Consider the following 19,615-nt stretch of genomic DNA (forward strand, 5'->3'; position numbering starts at 1 on the left):
GTCCTGGCTGGGAAGAAAAGCTCCATTCCTTGGCCACTGCTGGGAGATGAGCAGGGCATAAGGTGTTACCCACATGTTATCTGATGTAAGCATCCCAACAGGCAGGTTATGAGTCCATTTTACAGGAGGAGAGACTGAGGCAGAGAAATTAAGTTGGGTCACATCATTATAGACCTGAAGTCAGGTCTGATGACTATTGCTGCCTCTCTGCACAGTCTACCAAATGCCCACGCAGTCCTTGTCCAGAGGCCCTGGAGAAGGAAGGTCATGCATGAGGTCCCTGGAGTGGCCCTGGGCTGGGCCTCTCTTACATTCTTCCTTGCAATCCTGTCATCTAGGCCTGTCACTTAGGGCACCCGCACCCCAGGTGGGTGGAAAGAGGCGGTGGTGGCTAATTCTGTCAGGACAGGTGGGAGAGGCCTGTGAATGACAGGGCTATGGCCGGTCCCTGGCAGGCTCCTCGTGCCCGGGTGCGGCCCAGGCTCCACTGCTGGTTAAACAGCAGCTTGAAGAACAAGACCTGCTTTCACTTCTCCATCCACCCCAGTCCTCACCATGGTCTGTTGCTAGGTTGGCAGGCCCAGCCTATGCCATGGAAGTGACCGTTCCTCACGAACCTGATAGCCTGTTCCTGATCCCCCATCTCAGCTTCTTCGAGTTGCTTGATGCCCTCAGAAAGGACCTCAGGGTTGAGACTTCCTTTCCTTAGGCAGAAACCAAATCCACACCCTCTCTTTGGCGGGGCCCTGGAGCCTCTGCAGCAAATCAACCCTACGCCCTGCCTGTACATGACCCCTTCTCTGCCTTGACTTGGCATGAGGTGGGAGGGGCGGGGGGTGGTCAGAGCCAGAAGGGACCTTAGGTCACTGCGGATGCTCACCCCAGTTAGGTGAGTGACTTGGCCAGAGTTGCTAAGGGCAGAACAGTATGTCCTTCTGTTCCACAGGGACATGCCCTGGGGTCGGCTGACTTTGTTGTGAGTTTTGTGACTGCACAACCCACAGAGCAGAAAGCCTGCCGATGAACCTGCAGATCTTTCTAGAGACTCTCCAAGGCAAAGTCTGAGCAGAAGGAGGTGCAAAACTGAGTCCCTGTTACAAACTGGCAGGATGGGGATGGGCGGCAAGGAAAGGGAAATTAATCCACTTGATCATTCAAACAATATCCCTTCAACAAAATATTATGGAACACTCCAGGAATGGAGAAACAAACCAAACAAAACCCACCCTGCCCTCTGAGGAATGGGGAGCTTTAAAAGGAGGGCAGTGTGTACAACGGGAGGGTAAGCTGTGCGTCATCCCCAGTTTACACAGGGGAAACTGAGACCCAGAGGGGCTGAGGAAATTGCCCGAGGTCACACAGCTGGGAAGAGGCAGACCTGGCATTTGAGGCACCCCACCCCCCCCACCCCACCCCCCGCCAGTGGTGCCTGCCCTACCTGCAGCTTCCTGTTCCCTCAGGGACTTCCAGTCTAGTTGGGGAGGCCGAACAGGTGCATCAGGCAAAGAGGCCACACGAGGAGGCCTGGAACTTGTTAGTGGGAGAGTGGCTTACACACACCGAGGACAGAGGGTGTGGGAGGCCAGGGACAGGGGACGTAGCTGCGCTGGAGGCGGGCTGGTCCAGGGCATAGGTAGGCGAGAGGTATGGTGAGGGCACACCTTGCAGACAGAACTTGGAATGACTCACACCTGAGGCAGGCAAGTTACAGCTGTGCCTCCAGGTGGCCTCCCCTGGAAACAGGCCAGCCTGACAGAGAGTAAAGTGGAGACCAGAGGGAGATGGGAGAAGCCGGCTCTGGAGGGCCCTGAGGTCCCCAGGGTGAGGGTTGCCATGTTTGGCTCTGGGGGAACCATTTGCCAGATGGTTCTGAGCTAACACCTGGGGCCTCTCCTTGGCTGTCCTCTCCTGATCCCTAGAGCCGAGGATCCAGGTGGTTGGCAGAGGCCTGGGGGCAAGGGGGACCAGGGCCATTGGTGGTTGTTGGTAGTGGCCGGCCGCAGGCAGGGCAGCCGAAAAGGGTGAGGGGAGGGCAGCCAGGGACGGAGCAGGCATCAGCCCGCAAGGGACGTGTGTAGCCCAGGAGGGGGCCCGGTCACTTCCAGCCGGAGTCCCTCTTCATCTCTTCCTGGGCCTGGCATGTCGCCCTGAGTGGAGCAGGCTTGCGGCGCATCTCAAGCAGGGGAGCTCTGCGCAGCCAAAGCGCCGCAGCAGTCCGCGGCCACCGCTCCGCGAGCGCGCTGGCCAGGCAGGAAGGCGGAGGGGCGGCCTCTGGGTTGGGATTTGTGGGTGTCGGGGCTGCATCTGCGCCAGCCTCGGAGCCTGGAGTGGGCGGAGGAGCCGGGCGGGTCGACCGCAGACAGACCCAGCTTGCCCTCCCCTCCCCCTCCCCGGCCCTGGACTGGGGTTGCGGGAGCTCAGGGCCCCTTTGAAGGAGGGCGGGCGCAGGCGGCCTGGGCGAGCTTCGGGGGTCAGCAGGCTCAGCTGTCTGCGAAGTGGGATTCCGGGCCCGTCACCAGATCACCTCCCCTGACCTCGGGAGGATGGGGACACCCCGGGGAGGATGGCCGCAGCCTCTAGGGGGCTCTCGGGAGAGTAGCCCCGGGCCCCCAGGGGGCGCGGGCCAGGTGGCAGCGCCCGGGCTGAGCTGCGCGGAGGAGGCGGCCTCCCTGGCCAGGGGCGGCGGCAGGGGCGGCCCTGGGATCACATGGGCGGAGGCAGGTCCCGGAGGCCCAGGCGGGCTCTCCCCAGAGTCGGGCAGACGGCTGCGGCGGGAACGGCGGCGTCTCCTCGCCTCCCTCCTTCCCTTCCCTTCGTTCCCCAGCCCGGCCGCCCAGCCCGACAGGTGAGCGGGAGCCAGGTGAGCGCGCCCACCTGCGTACGGTCCGCACGGCCGGCGACCTCCCCGGCCCCGGCGCCCTCGCAGCTCTGCGCGCCCGCGGCCGGCTCGGCGGCCGGACGTCTCCTCCGCGCACGGCCGCTCCCCGCAGCCTCGCCTGCGGTCGGCGCCCCCCGCGAGCTGGGCTTTCCTGTCCCGGGTGCTCCTCCTCCAGCCCCCAGCGTGCGCGGGTACTTTGGTCTCGGAGCTCAGAAGGAGCCAGAAGTGGGCGAGCCGGGCCGACGGTCTGGGCACCTCCCTGCGGCCCCCTGAGCGGAGTCCACTGGCCGGCTCAAAGGTCTGGGAATCCAAGGCATCTGCTAGCCGCCAGCGCCGACCTGGGGCCTGCGGGAGGGACAGAGGCTGGGCCTGGGCAAAAGGGGAAGCCGTAGGGCCGGGAAGAGGGCAGACAGCCCCGCTCGCCCGGGCGCCCTCTCCCCAGGCTCCTAAACGCGGGAAGTGGCCCCACTGTGCCTGGTAGACTCGGGCAGCGCTTGTAGTCTGTGGCCCTCTCCAGGGCCGGCCTCAGGGTGGGCGCTGGGTAGGGTGGTGGCCCAGCCTGGCACTGCAGCTTCCTGCCTCGGTTGGCTCCTGACTCCAGAGCTAGAGGGTCAGGAAATCCTACAAGGGTCTGGTCTACAGGGACACTCCCTTGCCCAGCGGAGGGGCAGTGGGTGGGAGGCCTGGCTGGGGCCCCAGCTTGCGGGCAGCATCAGTCAGCTCGCCCTGTTGGCCAGCGCCCGGTGATGGGTGTGCCCTGCTTGGCAGATAAGCCCATCCTTTTTGCCGGAGCTGCTCGGAGGGCAGCAGGCCGCTGGCGGAGGTGGGAAGCCCAGCCTTGCCTACCTGGACCACACGACCCGGGGCGCGGCAGGCAGCCAGGAGGTCCCTCTGAAGACCCTGGCCTCACGTGGGCTAGCCGCCCCGTCCCCCAGCCAAGTACTTGAGAGTATGTGGTGGTACCACCCCTTTCTGTGCTGTCACCTCTGTTCCCAGAGCGCTGCCCTCCCCCAGAGCGGGGAGGAAGTACCTTGTGCTGTCGGTTTGGGGGACCGGAAACAAGCACTAGGGGGACTTCGCCCTGATGGTGGAGGAGGGGAGAGGGAGGAAATGCTGACATCTACCACCTGCCAGCCCCACCCGCCTGCCCGCCCGCCTGTTCTCAGCAAGCCCCCGCGTAGCACCCCGCCACTCTGCTGAAGACGGCACACAGGGGGAACTCTGAGTCCTGACTTCCCAGGGTGGGGGGGAAGTGGAACTGGGGCATGTGGGAGAGGTTAGTCACTTCCTCTACCCACCTCCACCCGCCGCCAGCCCCTGACTGGCTGCTCCGGGGACCTGTCACCCCCTTCTGCCACCTCACAGCGTCCCTTGTGGGGCGAGGGGCAGGCTCCATCCCTCCAACCTTTCTCCCTCAGGTATGGCGCTGACGGTGGACGTGGTGGGACCCGCACCCTGGGGCTTCCGCATCTCGGGCGGCAGGGATTTCCACACGCCTATCATGGTGACCAGGGTAAGGGCTGGTTCCAGGAGACGGGGAGGTCCACCCAAAGTGAGAGTCTGCCCTGTCCGCTTGGTCCTCACAGACACCTTTCTTTTTCTGTTTTGGAGGCAGAGGCCTGCTTCTGGGATTGTTGGCGTGGGCAGGGCTGGGGCCCCGTTGCCATGGGGATGTGGTGGCCACTTCAGAAACAGGCTTCTGGAGAGTGAAAGGGAGCTGGGCCCAATGCAAGGCCTTCTCTTTTCTCCTTGGTCACTAACCCCATACCTGCTGGCAGCCATTTTGGGTGGTTATTAGAACAAGAGCCCCGAGCTCTTGGCAGTTTTCCCCTGACCCAGGCCCAGGCCAGGGAGTGTTCACGCAGAGGGCCTGCGTGCAGGCAGTGCCTGCATGATTTGATTTGCACAGGCAGGGCTCTCTATCCAGAAGTATTTCCAAGCCCAATTCTTGAAATTCTGCCATTACACGTTCTTTGGGGAGCCCCGTTAGAACGCCAGTGCTGAGGTGGGTGGCAGGGGGCTGCCACTCCAGCTTTTGGAAGGGATTAGCTGATGGGCTGGGTGGACACCGGCAGGCAGGGAGAGAGATGTTGAAGGGAGATGCAGGCCAGCCTGGTTGAAACCAGCTGCTGTGTTTCTTGGGCAGGACAAGGAAATCCCTTCTTCTCCATCCCTACCTGAGTGTCACCTCAGACTACCTGATCCTCACCCCCTACAGGTAACTGAGCAGGGCAAGGCCGAAGCTGCTGACCTCCGGCCTGGTGACATTATTGTGGCCATCAATGGTGAGAGCGCGAAGAGCATGCTGCATGCCGAGGCCCAGAGCAAGATCCGCCAGAGCCCCTCGCCCCTGAGGCTGCAGCTGGACCGGTAGGCCCTCCACCTCTGCTGGGCCCGCCAGCACTCTTCTGCCTTCTGCCAGCCCGCTGCACAGTGGCTGCCCTCACCCCTTGCTCTCAGCTCCAACCTGGCCTTCCTGGGCCCTCATGGCTCATCCGTGAGAAGGTCCCAAGCTCTGGGGCTGCAGCAGGGTGGGCTGAGGGGTGTCCCTGTGCCCAGCTGGGCGTGCAGTCACGGGCAGAGCAGGCTGGTATCAGCCACCTGGACACCCGGGTTTGACTGGTTCCCAGGTGTGCAGGGTACAGGGCGTGGGCATGAAGTGGGTTGAAGAGGGGAAAGGTGTGCCTTAGGCTGGGTCTGCAGGGCCCCTGCCTCCAAGAGGGGAGGGGAGAGCCTTTGTTCAGATCCTGGGGTGGTGAGGAGTTTGGGGGCTCACTCCCCATAGAACCACTCCATTGCTCCCCAAGTTGCCTCTCTGGGCCCTGCTGGTGAAGGCAGATTCCCAGGCTCCTGGGCCTTCAGCCTGGGGGTGGGGGTGGGAACAGGTGGCTCCCTGGGGGTGGGGCATCCCAGTGAGTCACAGGGCAGGAATGCTGGGAGATTCCCCAGCCAGGAGAGCCCTCTGGGCGGGCCTTGAACCTGAGTCAGGTACCTCTGCTCAATGCCCTCTCCTCGCCCCTGCCGCCCTACGTCACTGCAGAAGCTGGCTCCCGTGACGCTCTCGCGGCCCCGGCCCCTTCAGTGACTATTTTGTACCACTCTGGCTCATGAGTGTTTACAGGAGTGGGACCCAGAGGAGGAGGGTAGAGAATAGCTCATGGCATCTGGGAAGGGGACCAAAATCTACAAGAAGCTGCAGAGTGGGGCGGGGGAGGGGCAGGGAGCTGCTGACACCATCACTTCCTCTCGGGTCCCTCCAAGAGGGACCCAGCTCCATCAGAGAGGTGGGCCTGGCCGAGTACCCCCAGGCCTCCAGTTCCACGTTGGGCAGGCCGAGGCTCCCTGTCTCTTCTTTCTTTTAGCCAAACCCCTCCTAACCTCCCCCAGTAACCCACCCCCAGGAGACCTCTCCAGCACTCAAAGCCCCAGGCAGGAAGCAGTGCTCTGGGCGGAGCCAGAGCCCAAGCTCCCCCGCTCTGGACCTAAATTCTCCCCAGGGAGGGAGGCTGAGGCTGCGGCTGGTGTGGCGTGTGGTGACTGAGGTTCCTGCTGACCTCTCTGGAAGCAGTCAGACATCCAGAAACGGTGCAGTGGGACATGGTGGGCTCATCCCTCACCCTCAGCAGCTCCCAGCCCTCCAGTCACTTCCTGTTCGAGGCTTCGGCCAGGTTCCACTGGGCAGGGCTTTGGAGGAGGGGGGGGGGTTCCTGGGGAGTTGAGGAGGGGGAGCCTTGGTGATTAGCAGGGGAGCTGGGCCGCCTTGCTCTCTAGGTCCTTCAGCTGCCTGCGTGGCAGGAAGGGGGGCTGGCTCTACCCTCTGGTTTACAGGGGGCGGGGTGGGGGGGAAGACTTCGGAAATCACAGGGAGGGATCCTCTCAAAGGCGGAGCTGATGGGGGACAGGCCCCTGGGGCGAGGGGGCAGCTGACCCAGCCATTGTTGGCCTTTAGGAATTTGGGCAACTCACTTTCCCTCTCTGGGCTTCAGCTTCTCCAGGGGTGAAAGATAAAGGATTATTTATATACAATCAGCAGTCCAAATCAATCTACAAACTGATGCTGACCAGCGACAAACTCTGGATGAAATGCTCCCCCCACCAAAGAAAAAAAAAAGAATAGAAAAGAAAAACCAAAGGCGAGGCAGGGGGAGGGGTGATGATGTGAGGAGCTCTTAAAAAAATTGAATTTATTGAATTTTTGCTGAAATCATGTCCTTTCTACTTTTTGGTGCTAAATTGTCCTTTCTTTTAAGAAATGATGGTGGTCGTTGAGGATAGTTGTTTGTTGTGAATTTGACAAAGTTAAAAGTTGGCTACCCGATGTCCGAATGTTTTGGACATGTTCCTAATCTTGAGAACCCGGTGACACTCTGTCTCCCTCTGTCCTCTCCTCAGGCCTCAGGCTGCCTCTCCCGGGCAGACCAACGGGGAAAGCTCCCCCGAAGTGCTGGCCACTAGCTTCCAGGTAGGACGGTGCCTCCTGCTGGGACTCCCCCACCCTGAAGTGATGGGGGGGCCCCCTTCCCTGCTCTTCTCGGCCCCGCCCTTCCAGGCCCCTCTCTCCGCAGGGCTCCAGGAGGACACACACCGACAGCCAGTCCTCCCTGCGGTCTTCCTGCTCCAGCCAGGCCTCCCTCAGCCCCCGGCCAGGCAGCCCCCTCTCCACCCTGCCCGCCACCAGCCCACAGGCCCCCGCGGGAGAGGTGGTGACCAGCCACAGGTGAGTGCGGCGGGTGGGCCCCCTGGCCACCAGGTCCAAGCCGGCCTCTCAAAGTCTCTGTAGCTGGGTTTAGGGGGCCCTGGGGTCACCTCTGTCTCCCGGGGCAGCCTGGTGGCGGGGCCCCCGGCACACACTGTCCATTTCCCCATTTCAGTTTCCAGAGCCTGGCGTACTCCCCGGAACCCACTACTGCTGACCACTTGTCCTACAGGGGCCGCCCCGGAAGCCGACAGGTGAGGAAACCCGAGGGGAGGAGAGAGCCTCCCGTCCTGGCTGGCTGCTTGCTAGTGGTGCCCGTGGGGCTGAGTGCGGCTGGTCCCACCTCGGCAGCCAGCACCACGGTCTCCTAGTAATAGGCACGCTCCTCTCTGGAGCCGGGAGGCCAGAGCTCTGGTGAGGGTCACACCCACTGCACTGGCCCTACCCGGCCCAGCCCAGGTGTCCGTCTACCTCCTACATTCCCACCCGCCGCTGCCTCACCCCTTCCTTCTGGCTTCCTCCCTTCTCAAGTGTTTCTCTTGGGCCGGGACCGAAATAGTTTAGCTGCTGTTGTTGGGATGACTCCCTTTGGCTGTATCTCTTGAACACATTCCTTCCCATTCCAAGCCCCATGCCCGCCCCCAACTCCCATCACCCATTCCTCCTCTTCCTCCTCTGACTCAGCCCCCGAGAACCACCAGAGAACCACCAGCCGGCCTGTGGTTCCGACTCCGGTTGCACTTGGCTTACTCTCTGTCTGCCCCCCCTCCCCTCCCCTTTTCCCCTGGACACCCCTGCCAGGTCCCACTGTCCACTAGTGACAGCCCAACGCCCCCTTGGGGGTATGTCTCCTCTCTAAGGCCAGGGGTGGGGAGGTGAGGAGGGAGGCGGCCAAGAGTCCTGGGCCACAACTGCTGGGGGCAGAGTTAGCGGGGGCATGTCCAGCCTTTGGGGTGAAGAGGATGAGGCCCAGCTGCTGGAATCCTACCTCGGGTAGATTCTGCATTCCAGAAAGCAGAGCCTTTGGAGATGACTGGGGGAGGGTGCTAGAAACTGGGGGCTCTGGAGAAGGAAAGAGCAGGGTCCTCTGGGGGCTGCATAGTAGTGGCTCCCTGGTGACCCTCTGTTGGCCTGCCCAGTGACCCTCCAGGAGAGGTGGGCAGAGAGGTGTATGTATTCAGTGAGATCCCGTCTTTAAAGAATTAAAAATGTAGTTGCAGAGATAAGATAAACATGCAAAACAATTTTGGAAAAATTAAGCACTGAGCAGTATGATCTTAATTATAAAAGCAGGAGGCATTCTGGGAGGGGATAGCTGAGTGTGGGCTGGGGTGGCCTGAGAAAGCTTTGTCAGGAACTTTGCTGGATGTCAGAGGCAGGACGGGGTAGGTTTCGGATTAGAGAACGATGAGCTGGGGAGATGCAAGACCTGGCGTGTCGGGGCCTGGGGGCCTTCTCCAGAGAGCTCCTGGCTGAGACCAGCTGGGAATGAGCTTGGTCCACCCTACCCTCCTTCCTCGCAACCGGGGCAAAGGGTAGAGGCGGGTGGGACAGGGAGTGGCTCTTAAACCAGCAGCAGCAACTTGGAAATTGTTAGAAATGCAAGTTCTCAGGCCCCAGCCTAGACTTACTGGATCGGACGCAGGGGTGAGGGGCGGGGTGAGGGCACCCATCCCTGTTCTAAGGAGCCCTCAGGGATCTGATGCACGCACAGATTTGAGGACCACCCATGTGGTGTGAAGAGGAGCCCTGAGCCGGGTGGCAGGGAGACCTGGGTTAGTCCCACCTCTACTGTGTCACTTTGGACAAGGCACCCTTCCACTCTCTGGGCCTCAGAGTCAGACCCGATGCTCTGAATTCCCTTCTTTCACCCTGAGGCCCCTGGTCATTCTTTCAGCAAATATTTGTGGAGCAGCTGCTTTGTGTCAGGCACCCTTCTAGGCTTTGGGGATGCATAGGTGGAAAAACAGAGAAATTCCTAACCCCGTGAAGCTTGCATTCTGTTCTACAAATGAGGCTGTGGTCAGACGGGGTGGGAGTCACCGGGTCCCACAGCTGCCTCTTGGGAGTCACCGTGCACTTGAGCACCTTTAAAGGCTCTGAAAAGTCCTGCCTGTGAGGAAGAAAGATGTTTAATTTTTTAATTTCCTGAACTTACTTAACTGCAGAATTTCTCCGGGGATCCCCCTGCCAATCGCTTATTAACAGCCCCCTAACACATTTTGAGAGGGGTTGGCTGGAGACAGCTCTCGATGGACAGGTGAGCAGCTTTTCTGGACCTAGAGATGAAAGGTCGCTTCTGTGAAGGCAGGTGTCACCTACAGGTGACTGGGAGGGAGGTGGGGAGAGGAAAGGTAAAGCTACTCCAGCTAAGGGCGTTGGGCTCCTCTCCACGGGGGTGAGGTGCTCTGGCAGGAGAAAGGTGGCAGAGGTGACTACAGATGAGGTGCCCCTGCCCCAGGCTCTTGTGGCCATGGCCTTGCTGCTGGCTCCTGAGCTGGCTGAGGCTGCGCTGGGCCCAGGGCGAAGGACATCAACAGACCTTACAGAGCCTGGAAGTTGCCCCCTCTGGAGAGGCACACACTTGGGTGAGCAGATGTAAAGTGAAAACAACCCCTGTCCCTCTGGCCGGCATGAGGACATGGCCTGAGAAGGGAGTCAGGGCGGATTTCAGCCCTCCCTCCCTGCTGGCCGGTGCCCCCGTGCAGGGCACACGCTGGCCTGTCTAGGGCAGCGAGATGGGACATCGTTCTTGAGTACCTGGTGCCAGCTGTCCTTCCTGAGTTGGCCGCATGGCAGCAGCTGGGCACCCAGGAGCCTAGGCGTGGACTCCCAGCCCTGGCTCCCACTCCCCAGGTGGCTTGGATTGGCCACTTTGCCCTTCTGACCCTTAATCCCCTTACCTGTAGAAGCCCAAGAACAGAAGAAGAATGCAGGCTAGCGCAAGAGGGCCAGTGGGGTGAGGGTCTAGGGCTTTTTTTCTTTTTTCTTTTTTAATTTAATTTAATTTTATTTATTTATTTTTTGTCTGTGTTGGGTCTTCGTTTCTGTGCGAGGGCTTTCTCTAGTTGCGGCAAGCGGGGGCCACTCTTCATCGCGGTGCGTGGGCCTCTCACTATCGCGGCCTCTCTTGTTGCGGAGCACAGGCTCCAGACGCGCAGGCTCAGTAGTTGTGGGTCACGGGCCCAGTTGCTCTGTGGCATGTGGGATCTTCCCAGACCAGGGCTCGAACCCGTGTCCCCTGCATTAGCAGGCAGATTCTCAACCACTGCACCACCAGGGAAGCCCTAGGACTTTTTTTTTTAATTAAAAGAAAAAATTTTTAAACTTTTTAAATTAATTATGGCAGGTGGGATCTTAGTTCCCTCACCAGGGATCGAACCCTTGCCCCCTGCAGTGGAAGCACGGAGTCCCAACCACTGGACCGGCAGGGAAGTCCCTACGGCTCTATTTTTAGCACTCTGAAGTTTCTGTTTTCAGGTTAAGAAGTCATGCAGCTTTTCTACTTGACCCCATAATTCATCCCCAACTTTGAACTTTAAAATCGAGGGCATTTTCCTTTCCAGGAGACCATGCCCTCAGCCTGGTGCACCTTGGCCGGCCTAGTCGTCTCTGAGGCTGTCCTTTCCATTGGTGTTGGCCACGGAGAGGGAGCAGAGTAGGGGAGGGTGCAGAGTGCAGGCCGGAAAACAGGGAGACTGAAGGCAAGATCTCCAGGTAGAGAGCAGGTGTAGGAGCCCAAGAGGGACAGCACACATTGAGCGGGGGGCTCTGCTCTGGGGACCCGGCTCCCCAAGGCTTTGTGGGGCAGGACCAGACCTTCCAGGGCAGCCGGGAGAGGCTGGTGAGCCCAGACCCTGGCCGTTTCAGAGGAAGGGCCAGAGGGTGTAGGAGACGGGACTTTTGTGCGGCCTGAGCCCTGACTCCAAGAGGGGTCTTGGCCCTTTATGTATCCTGTTCCTCACTGCAAAAGGGTCAGCTTACTTTCTCTCCGCTTGTTCTGCCTGCCAGGCCCCAGTGTGCAACATCTTTGCAAACGCATCATGTGAGATGGCAGAGGAACAGCCACGGTGGCCCCGCACACTCATCTTCATCCTGCCCCTCGCCCAGTCCCCTTAGGGCAGCAGGCTCACCCTTCTAGAGCTGGGCGCTGGCCTCCCTCCCCTCGGGAACCCAGCAGGAGCAGCTGCTGGCGGCTGCTGACCCCCGGTTCTGCGAGCTGGTTGGGTGGGGCTGCTGGTCAGCGAGGGCCGGGGGCCCCCTGGTGGTGGGCCTGGGGAACAGCTGGGTTCGGCTGCCCAGATGGGTGTGCTGGCCCCAGGCCCGGCCGCTGACTCCTCCCCTGGTGCCTCTCCTTCCCGCAGGCCGGCCTGGGCCCCGCTGGCGACTCGGCTGTGCTGGTGCTGCCGCCACCGCCTTCCCCAGGTCCCCGTTCCTCCAGCCCTAGGCTCAGGTACCAGTGAGTTCTGGAGGGTGGGGTGGGATCTTGGAGGGCCTGGGAGGGGCAGGAGACAGACAGGCTTCCCAGAGAAGGATGGGGGGTCCCCCCTCCCTAAGCCCCGTCCACTTTCCTCTGGCCCCCAGAATCCTTTTACCCCGCCGGGACACTCTTTCTCTGTCCTCATGCTCGTCCCAACCCCTGGGAACGGGCCCTCACTCCTGGCTGCCTCCTTCTCATCCCTGCAGCGTGGCCTCGGAAGGGGAAAGCCACCTCCTGAGAGAGGACTCAGAAGTCTTCAAGATGCTGCAGGAAAATCGCGAGGCACGGGTGGCCCCCAGGCAGTCCAGCTCTTTTCGGCTCTTGCAGGAAGCCCTGGAGGCTGAGGAGAGAGGTGAGCCCCCGGGGGGCTCGGGTAGGAGAAGGATGTTCCCCCAGGACACCCTGGACCCCCGACCAGACATGTTATTAAATTAGTTATTTGTTAAGTGCTCATCACAGGAGTGGGCTCTGACTCAGAAGCCACAGCCCCTGCGCTACAGGAGCTTACGGTCTGGTAGGAGTTACTGGGGTGCAACCCAGAGGTGCTGGCTGGCATCAGGGGAAGTGCCAAGGGAATGATGAATGTGGGCGGTGGGGCCTGGGTCTCCAAGGACGGCTTCATGGAGGAAGAAGAGTCTGACTTGGCCCTTGAAGAAAGATCAGGACTTTCACAAACGGCCTTAAGATGGTGGCCGGGAGCAGTGTGGAATGTGGAGGCTGGAGCCGCAGGGCTCTGGGGTGGGACTGACAGGACACTGGGGCCTGGCTGCACGGACGGTGGCCACGGAGGTTAAGTCCTGGCTGCGAGGCCTCGCGTGCCAGGCCCGAGGAGCGTCCCAACCCAGGAGGGCCAGTTAAATAACGCCAGGTGGTGTGTGAGGTGCCGAAGTGAGCAGCAGAGATACAGGCTTCTGCCAGCCGTTCAGTTGTTCATTCGAGATGTTTACCGAGTCGTCTGATGGCCCAGTCATGTGCTGTGTGGAGATCGAAGGCAGTCAGGACCCACGTCTGCCCCGCCAGGAACTCTGTGTATTGGGCAGACTGGCTGCCCAGCTCCCCAGGAAGTGGACCGTGCCGCAGGAGTTCGTGTGGGTGCATGGGGAGTGGGGGTGAGGGGGGCACTGCCGTGGTCCAGGGGAGAGATGAGGAAGGGCTGGCCTGGGCAGTGGTATCAGGGAGAGAAAGGATGGGACAGTCAAAAGTATTTGACTGGCACAATCACTGGTACCTGGGGGCTGGTTCCAACTCTGATGTTTCGGAGACAAGGTGAGAAGGTTTGGAGCAGAGCTTGTCCATCACTACCCTGAGGCCTCGGCAGGCCCTGGGAGGGGGCACAGGGAGAGGCGGAAGGGTGGGGTGAGGGCAGCGCAGACAGATGGTGACTTCACCCCTGGAGTCACGGGGTCTTCGGCTGCAGATGAGGACCATACCTGTCTGATAGCATCCGTGCTTCATCTTAGCGTTGTTCCAAGGCTCAGGCACAATAATGCATGTGAAAGCCCTTTGAAAACTGTATAGAGTTGCTGTGGTGCTGTTATTATCTATTATTACCATCTCTTAATATCATCATCACTGGGTCAGGAGAGAGGAAATGCCTGCTTGGCCTGACGTGTCAGACAGCGAGCAGACACTGCTCAGGCTGCCTTAGCTTGGGCTAACTCAGCCTTGAACATGCTCCCTGCCCTTGACCAACCTCAGCCAAGGATCTGGGGTGATCACTTCCTTCCCCCATGACCCCCTCTCATGCTCAGGCTTACTTTAGAGGTCCGCTTGTAAGTGCCCCTTTGACAAGAGTCTCTTTGGAGCTGTGTTGGAGGAGGTGGAGTGGGCATCAAAAATACAGCCTGATGGCACTGCTGTGGACGAGCTCTGATGTGTCTGTCTGTCCTCCCCACCCTCATCCCCCGCCCCCCACAGGTGGCACACCTGCCTTCCTGCCCAGCTCGCTGAGCCCCCAGTCCTCCCGGCCCAATTCCAGGGCCCTGGCCACCCCACCCAAGCTCCACACGTGTGAGAAGTGCAGCACCAGCATCGCGTGAGTGCTGGCGGCCTGGGGGGCAGGGCACACCCTGCAGGGTGGGGGACGGGGTCCAGGACGCTCTCAGGAGGGGCCTGCATGGACCCACTAGCCAGGGACCCTGCGGGGAGCATTGCTACAGTGGATCTGTGATGGGCTCAGGGGTCACTTCAGCCTTCTTAGGATGCCTGCACTGGCTTTTTCCTGCTTTCTCTCCTCTTCCTTGATTTCTTTCCTCACCTCCCTGGAGGAGGAAGAAATGCTACTGCTTTCAATTTCTCTCCAACAATCTCAAAGCCTCTGCAGATCAGCCTCTGGATGAGGTGCCTCCTCTTGGAAACTCTTGCTGTTACTTCCTCCTCCCCCTCTTTGGAATGGGATGCGTTTTCCAGAGGTAGGCCCATTTTTCTCATTATAATGCAGCCACATTCTCTGGAAAATTGAACCCTGTCCCCCCCAGATAAATTTCTTCCGTGCACAGTGGTGAGGGTCAGATGACTCACTTTAGGCAAATCCCTAGCCTCCGTGGGCCTCCGTGTGTCATCTGCAGAACACGACACTGCCCAGCCCTGCTGTGCAGGCCCAAGGAGGGGGTCCTATACGGTGTTTCTCAAGATCAGCAGCTGGGCCTGTGAGGGATTTCGGGCCCACACCCCCAGAGTTCCCTCTTCAGGAGGTCCCTAGCCCCAGAGTTTGCATTTCCAATTCATCCCCAGGTGATGTGATGCTGTGGGTCCTGGCACTGGGACCGCATTTTGAGAGTCACTGCTCTATTAACAATCCAGAAGATTCAGGATGGTGCTTGTCTGCCTTTGTGTGGGGGAGGAATGACTTTTTAAAAATTGGGGTTCCGGGGGTGTGGGCTGTGCGTTTGTTGAACGGAGATTCCTGAGGGCAGGCCTGGGGAGTCAAGTGACAGATTTTGGGCCCTTACCGGGTCCTGACTCTGGGCTGGAAACTAGGCTCCCTGAGAATGGGAATGGTGGCATCGTGCCTGGGGCGCCTGTCCCTCCCTCCTCCTCCCCCCAAGGCTAATGGCTCTCTCCTCCCTGTGCCCCGCCCCCCCCGCAGGAACCAGGCCGTGCGTATCCAGGAGGGGCGGTACCGCCATCCGGGCTGCTACGCCTGCGCCGACTGCGGGCTGAACCTGAAGATGCGAGGGCACTTCTGGGTGGGGGACGAGCTGTACTGCGAGAAGCACGCCCGCCAGCGCTACTCCGCACCGCGCACCGTCAACTCCCAGGCCTGAGCGCCCGGCTGCGCTCTCAGACCGCCCTCCACTCTGCGGGCACCTCCGCACCGGGGCCGCGCCAATATCAAGTTGGCCTGGAAAGGCGATGGGGGCTGGTGAGGCGCCTTCCTCCTCGCTGAGTGAGGCCGGAGGCTGGGACCTGCCTGTGCTGCGGGTGAGGGCAGCCTCACCTTCCCAGGTCTCTGCTGGACACTGTCGCGTCCCCCTGCTGGACAGGCTCTGCATCAGAGTGCGAAGTGGGTGCTGCCTTGGACACCTTTGTGTACCAGGGGTTAAGCAGGCTGGGACATGGGAGATAAGTATCTGGAAGGAGAGGGCTGGGCCAGAGGCTACAGGTATTGACTGTGTAAAGTTTTCAACATACGAGCTCTATAAATATACGCTGTATGTGGACAAAATAAAGTAGGTGCCCCTCTTTTCTCTCCTTCCCTGCCCCAGCCCCTGCGGATGAGCTTCTCCCTACCACTGGGTGGAGAGTCTTCCTACATACAATTTTTCTCCCCTCTTATTTCCGCCTCCCTCAAACCTCCACCCTACCAGATGCTTCGCCACGTGACACTCCCGACTGAAGACACCCGCTCCTGTTAGTGGAGGGTCGTGCTCTTCCTGGACCCTCTTTTAAAGATGTGTGTTTTATTGGGATGATCCTTGGTAGAGGAATGAGTTTCTCACTGGGAGCCAGAGAGGGGAAGGGATGCTAGAGGGCTGGCAGCAAACAGGAAGCAGGCCCTGAGACTCCTTCTGCCCAGGCCCGTCTCCGTGAGACCGTATCTGCGCTGGCGCTCTGTGCCCCTCGCTCTACTTGGTATGGAGGCTGCTTGACCTGCTGACGCACCCAGGGGAGCTCGGTGGGCCAGAGAGGGGGCAACATCTAAAGAACCTCCTGCGCTTGCCCGAGGCTGTCTGCACCCGTTTGAGAAAGCTTATCCCCAGGAGTAACCTTGGACAGCGCTGTGAGTTAGCTTTGCCTGGGAGGGACAACCCTGCGACAACCCTGCAGTGCCCCTACCCTGAGGACCACCACCCTCCAAGCCAGGGTTGGTCTGCCTGCCCCTTCCCCGGGAGCCCCAGCTGGCTTCGCTGGTGGTTGATTTGAAAGCTGCTGCTAGGCTTGCCTGCCCTGGGGGTATATTGAGTCAGGCAGGGGGCAGTGGTCCTCTGCCAGATTTTTGGCTTGATTCACCCATCACTCCCAGTCCTAATCCCAGAGGACACTTCAGAAAGGTGCATGGGTGCTGCTGGGTGCTCTAGACCTGAGTGGGCTTTATCGCCCACTCAGCCTGAGGGAAAAGATCAAAGCTGGGCTTCAGAGGGTGCTTTGTGCTATCTGGCTCTTTTGGGAAGGAATCTTGGCAGAGACTGTGTGTATTGCGGCCCAAGGCACCTTGATGTAATTTACACCTTGCTATAATTGTCTCACCTTTTGCCTGGATGGCTGTCTTTATTTTCATAGGAAAGATCAAGGCTGTCTGCGGCTCAGGAGTTGTCAGGCCAGAACTGTCTGGTCCCAAGTGGGACGGGCTCCTTGGCGCCACCTAGTGTCAGGTGTAGCCCTTGGCGGGGAGAATGCTCACAAAAGGGGATTCACTCCTCTGTAAATTCTCAGGTCCTGGCACAGTGGGAGTACAGAGATAGAGCACTTTTCTGGCTTTCCTAAAGATAATAGTCAAGTGGCAGCGACTGAGATGGCATGAATGAAATAATGTTACACGGTAGTGAGTGTAAAGAACTCATGCGGGACAGGAGCGCCCTGAGAGTTCAGAGCAGGGGCCGTGGGTGTGAGAGGAAGAACAGGACACAGACATATGGAGGAGAGAAATGCAGAGTGAGGGGGTGAGTGCAAGTGGCATGATCAGTTTAGGGCAGCGGCTGAGGGCGACACTGAGATAAGATTGGAAAGGAAGATGGGAGCCTTGAATGTTGTAAGATATGGTTTGAATTTCTCCTTGAGGCTCTGGGGACACTGAAAAATTTTCAGCAGGGAAGTGACAGGTTGGAAAAGGGTGTGTTAGAATCTTAATATGGTCAGATCCTCGCCTGTAACAAACCATGCTGGGCTAGCAGTGCTCTAAGTAATGGAGAACAAAGGGAGAGTGGAGGCCCATGGGAAATGGGTAGGCCAGTGAGTTGTTGAATGCCTTTCGAAGACTGGACGGGGGTTCAAGCTAAAATCCACCTCTCTGTGTCAGCCAGCTCTCCTCCCCGGGGCCAGAGGGTTTCAGCATCAGAGCTCTCTGTAGCCACACAACTAGCCCGAGCTTGGGGGTGAACTTCTTCGGAAGACGGAGTTATTAGTCCATCTCATTTGTCAGCAGAGAAGGTTGGGGGCAGCCTTTGGTCTCTGCCCAGCTGTGTACACCCACCCCCTTTGACCCAGACATGCTAGGGTGGGGAGGGGGCACCGCCCAATCACGCGGCTGTTATTTGTCCAGTGTTGTGCCCTCTTTACTTTTTCTTCATTTTGGGGAATAACTTCAGAAATGGTGACAGATTCGAGTTAGAAGCGACCTGAGAGAGCATCTGATGCAGCCTTCTATTAGAGATGAGAAAATGACTTACCCGAAGTGACACCAATAGATAATTCTAAAGTGCTTTAAACTCCAATCCTCATCATTCTGAAGTAGGTACTGTTGTCATCCTTGCTGTATAGATGAAGAAAGCAACGACAGGGAGGCTACGTCGCTGGTCTAAGAGCTCCTAGCAGTGAGGGGAGGGGGCAAAGGATGAGCCAGGAGCCTGACTCCTGGGTTTCTGGTTTGCCCTGGGGTGCTCTTGCCCTTCCCTTCCAGGCCATAAGGGAGGTCCCCACAGCTTCCAGCCATCTCTAATCTGGCAGGAGCTGCCCTAGGCTCTTGGCTTTGCCCTTCCTCGCACAGGGCCTAGCTCAGTGCTGAGCTGGCAGGAAACGCGCTTCCTGAAGCTGGGATTTCCCCATGGAGGCTGGGAGGCATCGAGCATCTCTGGCCTCAGCCTGAAGGATGACTCTGCTGGGCTACCATGCGTCTCAGGAACTCACGGTAGCTGCTCGCCCCTCAGGTGGGCAGCGAGGGGGTGCCTGTGCTTCCCCTCCGATTCCTTGAAACATCACTCAAAGGGAGATGATTCTCCTCTGGTAGAAGGTGGGGTGAAGGAGACACAGCCCTCTGGGCGGTGAAGGCCTGGCCCAGCTCTGGGCCTGGGGCTGCCACAGTCAGGGCAGCAGAAGGCAGATGGGAAGGCAGCATGTTGGCCCCCAACTGCGAGGGATCCCAGCCGCCCTGAAGATTCTGGCATATCTGCATGGAGAGGGGAGAATGGCCTGGAGGAGAGTGTGCCTAGTGTGTGTGTGTGTGAGTGTGTGCGTGTGTGTGTTCTGTGTGTGGTTTGAGCCCACACAGAGCCTCGTGCTGAGACACTGCATTCCTGCTGGCTGGGCTTCCTGCTCCAGATGCATTCCTGCCCCAGTGTCACCACGGAGACTGCTTGGAATCTGGCCCTACATTCTCCAAATTCAGGACAAGATCTGGCAAAGGTCCCCTCACTTTACCTCCCCATCCTCTGACTTTGGAGGGAGGAAGCCACCTGATGGCCAGCCCTCCTCCTCTCCTCCCCAGGGAGGCCTGGCGTGGGATCTTCACGGGCTGTTGGACTTGGGTAAAGCAGTTCCCCCAGGCCCAGGTTTCCCTCTCTGTACCTGGGAAAGAGGAAGGGGGGGCGGTGCTTTCCAGGAGGATAGGGTTGGGAGGGGGCAACCCAGAGAACCCAAAGCTAGCAGGGAAGAGGTTGGCCTGAAAAATCAAGGTGTTAAGAGAGGCTCTCATTCTTCCCCAGGCTTAGCTGTAGGCCTGTTTCCCAGAAGCTAGAATGTTGTAGTTCGTGACTCTGATTGCTGACGGCTCCTGCGTAGGGTGCTGGCAGAAGGGAAGGAGGGAGCAGGAGGTGGGCAGACTGCCTTCTCCCTCCCAGTTAATAACCACTTACTCCCAACGCCTCCAGCTCCAGCTCCGGCACCCTCCCCCAGAGGCTCAGGTGCAAGTTTGCACGTCCGCCACCTCCCTTATCTCCCTCTAGGGAATTTAGGTCCTGCTGGGATTTTTCCAGCCTGGTGGTCGCCTTCCTCAGGAGGCTGAGGTTTTCTTAGAGGCCACCATCCCATCTGGCCACCAGGCTGTCTCACCGTCAGTGTCTGCCTGGGCTCCCAGCCCCCTTTCAGGGTGGTGGGGGGGTGGAATCCCACGGACCCAAAGAGTTTGGGGGCGGGGACCGGAGAGCATTTACACTTCCAGCACCTCAGGCTTGCCCTCCTGTCCCCC

General features: G+C 59.5%; 1 protein-coding gene across 4 annotated transcripts; it reads left to right on the forward strand.

Annotated features, from left to right (window-relative positions):
- The first annotated feature begins 2,708 nt into the window (after positions 1-2,708).
- PDLIM2 (PDZ and LIM domain 2) lies at positions 2,709-15,725 on the forward strand. 4 transcript variants are annotated; one of them, XM_068552849.1, is made up of 10 exons: positions 2,709-2,860; positions 4,297-4,391; positions 5,097-5,248; positions 7,271-7,340; positions 7,444-7,595; positions 7,750-7,828; positions 11,939-12,033; positions 12,261-12,406; positions 13,972-14,089; positions 15,143-15,725. In XM_068552849.1, exons 2-10 carry the CDS (start codon positions 4,299-4,301, stop codon positions 15,318-15,320), a joined length of 1,083 nt encoding a protein of 360 aa, XP_068408950.1. In that variant the 5' UTR covers positions 2,709-2,860; positions 4,297-4,298; the 3' UTR covers positions 15,321-15,725. The 4 variants fall into 4 exon arrangements, with proteins under 4 accessions (XP_068408950.1, XP_068408949.1, XP_068408952.1 ...); XM_068552848.1 differs by having other exon boundaries at positions 2,709-2,845; XM_068552851.1 differs by having other exon boundaries at positions 2,712-2,845; positions 11,939-12,027.
- Positions 15,726-19,615: the final 3,890 nt, after the last annotated feature.

Source organism: Eschrichtius robustus, chromosome 10, assembly GCF_028021215.1.
Source record: "Eschrichtius robustus isolate mEscRob2 chromosome 10, mEscRob2.pri, whole genome shotgun sequence".
In the NCBI taxonomy this organism is placed as follows: domain Eukaryota; kingdom Metazoa; phylum Chordata; class Mammalia; order Artiodactyla; family Eschrichtiidae; genus Eschrichtius; species Eschrichtius robustus.